Source organism: Triticum aestivum, chromosome 4B (genome assembly GCF_018294505.1).
Source record: "Triticum aestivum cultivar Chinese Spring chromosome 4B, IWGSC CS RefSeq v2.1, whole genome shotgun sequence".
Taxonomy (NCBI): Eukaryota; Viridiplantae; Streptophyta; class Magnoliopsida; order Poales; family Poaceae; genus Triticum; species Triticum aestivum.
The window spans coordinates 432,328,006-432,337,109 of NC_057804.1; the positions used below are offsets into that span (position 1 = coordinate 432,328,006).

Sequence of the window (9,104 nt, forward strand, 5' to 3'; positions counted from 1 at the left end):
GCATAAATCTCTCTGAGCTGTTCTTCGATGTCCCGGACCTCCAGTGAGGACCTGGAAGCATCGGTTCTACTACGAGCATTTGTGAGTTGTGATTTTAGCTTGAAAATCTGTCTCCAGATAGACCGAAAACCTCTCTAGCCCACCATTGCATGCTCCCTGCCATCTTGCTTAATCTGTCCCACACCGCCCCCACTGATTTTTCATCCGTCGCCACATTGGACCATGCTTGGGCTATCATCTCATCGTATTGAGCATGCCTTGTCCATGCCTCCTCGAACTAAAAAGGTCAAAACCCCCTCTCTTTCTCGCGTGGAGCTGTCTCCAACGCTTGAACAAGTATTGCTTGATGGTCAGATTCCTCCGTCACAAGACGTTCAACATGAGTCTCTGGGAACATGCTTAGAAAACTGTCTGTGCACGCCACCCGGTCCAATCTGACCTTGATATTATCAGCCCCATCCCTTTTATTGTCCCATGTATATGGGTACCCCGAGAAACCCAGGTCCGATAGCCCGCAATTGGCCAAGCAGTCCCTAAAGTCCTCCATTTGAGCAAACGGTCTCGGGTTACCTCCTAGTTGATCAGTTTGGAAGAGGGCCTCCTTGTAATCACCTGCACAAATCCAAGGAAGATCGTCTTGTGCCCTCAAAAAGCGAATAGCATCCCAAGACTTCTTACGTAACTCCGTCTTAGGCTCACCATAGAAACCAGTGAATCTATAGGTCTTGCCCTCCCAAGTCATCTCCGTATCGATGAAGTATTGGCACCATGGCCTCACCTTGACATGCACGTTCTCCCTCCACCATAGAGCTAGACCACCGCTCAAGCCTTGGCAATCCACCGCCACACCACTTTTGAAGCCCAAACTCCATTTTATTTTCTCCATCGCTCTCGCCTTCTTCTTTGTCTCCGAAAGAAAAACCACTACTGGGTTGTATGACCGTATCAGGTCCCTTAGTTCGCCAACTATCGAGTCCAACCCCAATCCTCGACAGTTCCAGGCCAAGAAATTCATGGAGACCGGCGGCCCCCCTCTTCAGGGTCCGCTGATGAAGCTTTGATCTCAGAAATACAATCAGAAACTGTAGAAGTTTTCCTCCTGGTGTCTCTCACAAACACATTATTTGGCATCTGTTTGTCCGGACCATTCTTTGCCACCCAGTACTGCCTAGGCCCCCTCTTTCTCCCTTCGTTCTCCCAAGTAGTGTATCGTTCAGCATGTGAGACCGGCCGGTATTCCTGTCTAGGCTTCCTGACAAAATGCCCCCTCCTCCTTCCCTCTCTGTCACCATATGGCACCCTTCCAACCCCCGTCTCATACCTCCCTCTGTTTCCCCCACTTGAGCTCATATTGTAGGCATCCTCCTTGCCTTTCCACCCCTCCTGTCTGTCCCGGGGGCTGCTTGCAAATCGATGTTGCTCATGCAGTTTATATCTCAGCTCTCATTCACGTTTTTGCTCGAGATCATGTCGCAGATCGTGTTCCTCTGCCCTACTCGGCCTTGCATTATCCTTTAGTGGGCTTGTTACTTCTCCTCTGTCCTCCCTTCTAGCATCGCCAGTGCGGATGCCCTCTGACTTGGCAAAATCATCATGAAGATTGCGCTTTGTAGGAGCAGCCGTGTTGCCTGTATTAGTCTGACGCCTTGGGTCGTTGTTGCCCGTGCGCCTGCTTCCCCAGTTGTTGCTACTCCCCGCTGGTCCAGAAGAAACTCCTTTTGCCCCATTGTTCCTCCCCGGGGATGCACGTAGCCACCCTCTCCCCCCCCCCCAATTGAGAGTTCTGGTCTAGGGAAGGGATGCACACTCCATCAACATGAACCATCCTCCCGCATTCGAAGCAAAAGTGCGGTACCTTCTCGTAGTAAAAATCAAACCACGTGCCAACTTTATCATCTCTCGATGTTTTCAGGTAGAAACCCCTCACCAAAGGTTCAAACACATTAATTTGTGCACGAACTCTGAGAAACTGTCCCCTAGCAAGTCCATCCTTGTCTGTGTCCACTCGAACTATTTCACCAAGCCAGTTCCTGAGAGCTCTGCCAAAAGTTTCTGTCCTTTTATCAGGTGGTAAATCATCCACTCGTACCCATATATCAGTTCTATCAAAAACCATCTCCGACGGCCTCCTTTTGCCTTCATACTCCTTCAAGATCAAAACACTGAAATCGTACTGCCATGGACCATTATTCATCGCATGCTTCCAGTCACCCTCGCTTCCAAAATGAACTTCGAACGTATTGGATCCCAGATCTGCGAATTTGGCTACTTTGTGCAAGCCCCAAGCACGCTGCATTGCACGTTCTACTGCACTCATAATCATCGGCCTAGCCGAGCATACTTTCCCCACAGCTGACCACCGAAAATTCCTCGGTGGCGTCTTCTCTGGTTCTTCAAACACAAACCCTGCAGCTTCCTTGTCCATCAGCACCATGCCCCCTAGTCTCGCCGAAAGACTCGACGTGGGATCTGGGGTTTTGCTCTCAACCGAGGACTTTGAAGGAGCCCGGCTAGCTGTATCATCAGTCATGCGCTTTGGCATAACCACTTCATCCTCCGCTCCGGCCGTTGCGTTCTTCCTGCTCGACGCCAGTGCCTCTTGCACGCCCTTCGTGTTCTTCTGATTTGCCGTCCCCGAGCCGGATGCATGGCTAGATTGGCTGGTAATTTTCTTCTGAATCGCCTCGTCCACCTTCTCTGATGCAGCGTTCTGTTTCCCTGGTGTCGCCAACGCCGCCGCCGCCGATGAAGATCCCATCTTCCCTGAAACCCTAGTCGCCTTTCCTCCTGCCTCCTCCGACATCCGCTCCAGCAGCGAAGAAGGGAAGTCGCCGGTCGGTTTAGAGGGCAGCGCCGTCGCCTCCCCCGAAGACCACCGAATCCTCTCTCACCCCCGCAGCGCAAACCCTAACCCTAGCGACTACGGACAATCGCCATGCAATCGCCTTCGTCGCCCTTAGAGTTTCCTGCGTGGTGGACCCCTACCCATCCCTCTCGCTCTCTCGTTTGTTGCCTTGTATCCGGTGCTTATTTGGTTCAATGTTGCTCCATATTACTCCACCGCAGGAAGAAGTCATACCAAATTTTAGGACTCCACCAAAAAAAGCCTTGTTTCAGTCGGTTGAAAAAAAAATGCAAACTTGAAATTTAATCTGCTGCTACATGACGTTCTCACTTAATGTTGCATCGTCCAAAAATTGCATGGATGTGAGTTTCAAAAAAAAATTGCATGGATACAATTTTTTTTCTAGTACTATAGTTACGTGCTAGTAGGGTTTTTTAACACAGTACGACACAAGCGTTCATATACACGCTCATACACTCACCCATATAAACGCACACACGCACACCCTACTCCTATGAGCACCTTCGAAAGACTGACCCGGCATATCATCTTGAAATTTACGAAGTCACCTTAGGCACCTCGTCGTCGACGAGAACGTCTCCTTCCACTGAACGCGCATCGCCGGAAATCCTGAAATAAATCTAGGAATAAATGCAAGCACCAGGATCAGTCCTAGTAGTTCACCGTCTACGTGATCAGCGTGGCCGCTTAATTGTTAAGATATGATTAGCTGCATTTAGATGAGGGTCCAATTAAGATTTGTTTCCTGATCTGTTACATTCACAAGGCTTCAAGGTCAAGTTTTCAAGATGTGCGCCACGCCTATATAACAGGCTGGCTTCGGCCGTGTATGGTGGTTATATGTTTCTACAGTTTAGACAACATGTGTATCGACTATTAAGCGACCCTCAAACATTCCAAGTACTTCAAGAACTTCTTTGAGTTCGTTGTTATTTACTTTATGTAAATTTTCTGCGTGAAAGTTGCACTTGGCTTGAGGTTTGTCATGTTCGACGGGTTGCGCGCTGGTTACGTCGACTTCGACAGGAGGTTTCTCGTGTCAAGGATTGTCCGTTGGTCATCGTTACCCTAGCTTCGGGTTACGCATACTTCTCAGGTGATTGGGAGTATTTTCTATCGGTGGATATCGGAAGTTATTGCATTGTAAAAGATCGGGTCAAATCATCGGCACATTTGAGGTCGTGCCCTCGTCAAATATGGCTGGTGCCAAACGTGGTGTTTCTCGGGACTACTTTGAAGAGAATGAGATTGAGCAAGTAAATTAAATTGACAACAATATAAAGGGCATGAAAGGAATGTGTGTTAGCCTCTTTATTACTGTCCTTTATATTGGCGTGCCATATATTTGTAGAAGGCCACAAGAAGCTAAAGTTTTCTTTCGTTGTAAAATTTAGCAGAGCTAGATTTTGTAAGGGCATCTTGAAATGTGGAGGCCGGGAGACCAACTATTCCATGAACTAAGAAAAGGGAGCGGAAGGGTTTTATACTCTCCAAGACGCAGCCTATACCCTTTTATATGTGATCTTTGCAAGATCCGTATATGCGTAAAGCCCCAAACAAAGTGAAATCTTCAGCTGGATTGGTGGTGGCGCACCACCGTACCAGCCTCCTCCTCCTCCTCCTTGAGCTCCCATCCGCCCCCTTGAACTTAAGCGCGAAGTAAAGAAAAGAAAGACCAGACCACAACAAGTGTAAAGCAAAGGCCTCCTCTCTTTAGCCTCCAAATCCTCCTCTCTTTTGTCGCTGCTTTGGTCCATGCGGGCTTTCTTCTTCTGGACCTTTCTGAAACGTACGGCGTGTGGCAGCCACTGAAGGAGTTTCAACTTTCAATGCAGCAACTTAAGTGACCCTTCAACTTGCCGAGCTGATCAAAGTTAATCATGTGGTGGCAGGGAGTGAACTGAGCAGACGACTGCGACCCCAGATCACAAGTCAAATGAGTTGAGGCGCCACGGTTATCTGCTCGCAGGAAAACCACCTAATATTGCGTGACGTTTCTCCTCCACCCACCGGCCCCCAAGCATGCGGTTTCACTCTCACGCACGACTCGCCAGGTCAAGCTTTCCTACCCCACGTCTCTGTTGCAGGCGACTTGTTCGTGTTATACTGTCGTCACTACCGCTCCAGGTTTGTCCTGTCCTGTGGAAGAAATCATGGAAAAATCTTACAGTTCTCACGTGCCCAAAAAGAGAGGAACAAGGAGCATTCGCCAGGCTTCACTAGAAGCTTCTAGAACCTTCTCAGCTATCAGATGAAATACAAGGTACACATACCGACCATTCTGCTACCACAGTATATTAACAAAAGGTAGAAAAAAGAAGGCTGAGAGAAATTTTATGAAGGCCAGCCATGCATAGGGAGCACAGCACAGGCTGCATGCATATTCTGATGATGACAATCTATATCTGTAGAAGATGTATACAACACGACCGTCGCCTACTGGCTCCTGCCGATCTAGGGACACCAGCTTATTGGAATGTATACGGTAAAACCCATAGCACCTGGAGGGTCGAAGCTGTTTACTCTGAGCGCCAATCCCTTTCTTTTTACATCCGTGTCGTGTGGCGCCGCCAAAAAGACTGACGATCCAGTCGTGTGGCGCCGCCGAAAAGACTGAGGATCCATAGAAGACCAGAGATCACCCTCATATGGCGTATATCCGGTCTATCTCGGAATCTGACTCCGAGTTGTGGTTCCATGAGTTTGAGCCGCTCCGCCTTGTTGACTTCACCTTCTTCCTAATCGATCGCGTGCGCTTGGACTTCACCACATAGTATGTCATCGTACCGAGCACACTGGCCATGATCACCCCGCCGATGAGGGTCACCAGCATCGCCGCCCACTTGAAGTGCCGACCCACCACTATGTAAGAGGAGGATATGAATGCCACCGTGGTGCATACAGAAGCCAGCCACATCAACTTGTTGATCACCTCCACAACTCGCCTCTCTGCTTTCGTCTCGCCCCTAACAAGTGTTATCTGCACCACCACTACTGCTAATGATGTGAACAAGGCGATGGCGTTGAAGATGAAGAAGACCTTGAAGGACACCGCATGCACAACTATTGCGACACCATGGTCGTCGTTGCCTCCTGGCACCGTGAATATCGCAGCAAATGCAACTGTGGCGAAGAGCACAGCCACAACTGTGACAGAGTTTGTTGCATTGTTGATGCCTTCCCTGTGGAGCTTCCTCAGTTCCTTTGCTATGCCATGCACATTTTTGTTGGTTTTTCTGGCTTGCTCAAGTTGAGTGTGTACGTCCTTCTTGATCTCAGTCACTGTTTTTCTCAGCTCATCCCGAGGCTGATTCAGATCATTTGCTCTCACTGCACCAGCACGGGATAAACAATCCTTTATATCTGCAGACTCTTCTGATAGCGGAAGACCCTCTGCTATGTCAAATGCAGTCTTGCGATCCCTAGTCAGCGCATTCACGTTCATGTCCGGAAGAAGCAGAAGCTCATTCACAATCTGCAACAGGCACCAGTTTGTGAGACACAAGAAGAAAATTATTGCGTTTTGAGCACAAGATCTAACATGGCAGAAGAATACCTCTGATCTTTTCTTCCTGGTGGCAACATGCAAAGCTAAGTTGCCATTTTTGTCAGGTAGCATAACTATGGCCGGATCAGCATTCACGAGTGCTCTAACAACCGCAGCGCTTGTTCCTTTAACCGCCATGTGCAAAGCGGTCTGTCCTTTCTTATCAGTCTTCCGAGCAAGCTGAGCTTCACTGACTAGCAAGGACTTAACTATTTCAACATGCCCCTGACGGGCAGCGAAATGCAATGCATTCTTTCCGTTCGCCTTTGATAGTTCAACCAACCCAGAAACTCGCTCCAGCAGAAGGTTCACTACCTCGAGGTGGCCTCTAATCGCCGCAGTTATCAGAGGAGTCACATTTGATTGGCCAAACGTCTTCCCAAGGGATGGATCATGGTCCAGGAGTACCTTCACAATATCTACAAGCAGTGTTAGATGTCCATCTTTCTTTATATAAATACCACAGAAATATGGAGTAAAGATGAAACAGCATGAATGTTGGACCAATTCTTGCTCATTAGCTTGTGTAGGCAATGACACACTGCAGTTATCAACTTACCATACAGAGCAGGTCAATTTCAGCACTGCAAAACTGATAGCAACGGGATCCATGGAGATTGATCAAAGAGCAGATTAAAAACACATAAAACCTTGGCTAGACCCATAAAACCATGGCGATCAATTAATTTAGGAATCCATAAAACCCTTTCTTCACGCAAACTATGAGATTCTAGTCTAGACACAAACAAGGTCCAAAGCTCGCCTGTTCCCATTTAAAGAAAGATATGAACAATCAGCAAATCAGAAGTGGTTTAGTATTGAAGTGTTTGTGAGTGCTCACCTCGGTGGCCTTCCTTTGCAGCGACGTGCAGAGCATCGAATCCTGATTTGTTCTTCCTCGCAAGGCTCTCCTTGTCAGAGTGCTTGAGCAGCTCGACGACGACGTCGATGAACCCTTTCTCAGCGGCGATGAGCAGCGCGGTCTCCCCGACCTCGTTGGGCTCGTTGAGCACGGCGGCGCGAATCTCCGCCACCTCGCTGTCGAACTCCTCGCCGGTGCCGGTCATCTGAGCGTCGATTTCGGCGATGATCTGGCGCACGGCGTCGAGGTCCCCGCGCTGCGCGGCGAGGTGGAGCTCCGTGTCGTTGTGTCGGCCCGTCACCTGCTTAACGTACTTCTTCCGCCCCGCCTGGTCCATCCGCTTGCCGGAGTTGGAGAGCACCAGCACGGGCGGCGCCGCGGCGCCGGCCTTGGGCGACGGCGACGGGGACGCGAGCGACTGCTCCAGCCGCTTGCTGGAGCCGGACATGACGAGCGCCGGCCCCTTGGCCGGCGTCGGGGACGAGGACGACGCCGGCGAGTGGTCGAGGCGGTTGCTGGAGCGGGACATGGCCAGCACCGGGCGGCCGGGCGGCTGGTCCAGGCGGTTGCTGGAGCGGGACATGGCCAGCACCGGGCGCGAGGGCGAGGGCGACTGGTCGAGGCGCTTCCCGGAGCTGGACATGACTAGCGCGGGGCGCCTGACCGCCCGCGACGGCGACGGCGACTGGTCGAGGCGCTTCCCGGAGAGGCAGGACTCGAGCGCCCGGCGGCCTGGGGCGACGGGCGAAACGCCTCCCTCCGACCCCGGCGACGCCAACCCAATCTCCAAATCCCCCTCCCCTGCACCCACCCAACACCAACACGACTAAGGATCACCACCAAAGGGCCCGATCAAACCAGACCAAACCAGACCAAAGGAATCAGTGGAGCAATACCTCTGTCGGAATCGACGGCCATGGCGGCGGCGTCGTGGTCCCCGGGGACGGGATCAAGAGGAGTCGGCGCGCAGGGGGCGGGCGGGCGGCATGGGGCAGCGGAACGGGAGGTGGGGAGACGAATCAAATCGCGAGGGGGACGGGAGCGAGCGAGGAGAGGGGCAGGGGCTCGCGTCGCGGTCTTTTGGCTGTGTGAGATGATGATGATGGAACGAAATCAATCGGAGAAGCGGCCTCCGCTTGCTCTCAGTTTCCCTTCCCCCGTCTGGTCTGTGTGTGGGGTTTGTTTATGTGGCTGGCTGGCGCCGGTTTGGTGCGCTGCGCCACCTTGCCTGACTGGCTAGAGCATTTGCATATGGGGGGCTTTTGTCGCTTTCCATCACGAATTATTATCTCCTTCTGTGTTGCACAAGACCCTGTCGCCCCCAATAACCGAAAACTAGTATTGCAGCTATGAAAAGAAAAAAAAACTGTATGAGCAGATACTCTTATTTGCAATTTTGTTTTTAGAAAAGATAAAAAAATGTATTATGATTTATGCGATTTCATGGAGAAGATGCACACGGGGACCAATGATTAAATCCACTAATCTTCCCCACGCGCTAGAAATCGCACCCATCATGAATTTTAATTCAAAACCAGTAAAGCACCCGCTCGATTGCCCTTCTCTACATCGAAATGCAGACCCCCTTAGAAACCAGTTATGTCATGATAATATAGAGTGTTGCTCATGAAACGTAGACGCCACAGCTGAGAGCAACGCCTCGAACTTCGTGCCACTATGGTTCCTTCACCTCACCGGCTACTGTGACGACCGCGGGAAGGAAGGAAACCTCATGATTTTGTTTTCGTCTGCATTTCGTAGTCTGGTATTTTAGTTGGGCCTTTGGTTGTAGAAAAAATGGCATTGGCTCTGGCAGTAGCGATGGCGAT

General features: G+C 50.6%; 1 protein-coding gene across 2 annotated transcripts; it reads right to left on the reverse strand.

Annotated features, from left to right (window-relative positions):
- Positions 1–5,081: 5,081 nt before the first annotated feature.
- Positions 5,082–8,459, reverse strand: LOC123092551 (ankyrin repeat-containing protein ITN1). Of its 2 annotated transcripts, XM_044514352.1 has the most exons (4): positions 8,172–8,446; positions 7,255–8,076; positions 6,423–6,832; positions 5,082–6,341 (listed from the first exon to the last, which is right to left on the reverse strand). In XM_044514352.1, the coding sequence occupies exons 1-4, from the start codon at positions 8,191–8,193 to the stop codon at positions 5,511–5,513; spliced, it is 2,085 nt and encodes a 694-aa protein (XP_044370287.1). In that variant the 5' UTR covers positions 8,194–8,446; the 3' UTR covers positions 5,082–5,510. The 2 variants fall into 2 exon arrangements, with proteins under 2 accessions (XP_044370287.1, XP_044370286.1); XM_044514351.1 differs by having other exon boundaries at positions 5,082–6,832; positions 8,172–8,459.
- Positions 8,460–9,104: the final 645 nt, after the last annotated feature.

What these genes read in the sequence shown, in the direction of transcription:
- LOC123092551 (XM_044514351.1), bottom strand. Translation starts at nt 8,193, where the DNA reads ATGGCCGTCGATTCCGACAGAG. An exon ending in GGCCGTCGATTCCGACAGAG is followed by an intron (nt 8,077 to 8,171) that starts GTATTGCTCCAC and finishes GGGTGGGTGCAG; the next exon opens with GGGAGGGGGATTTGGAGATT. An exon ending in TGCAAAGGAAGGCCACCGAG is followed by an intron (nt 6,833 to 7,254) that starts GTGAGCACTCAC and finishes CACTGCTTGTAG; the next exon opens with ATATTGTGAAGGTACTCCTG.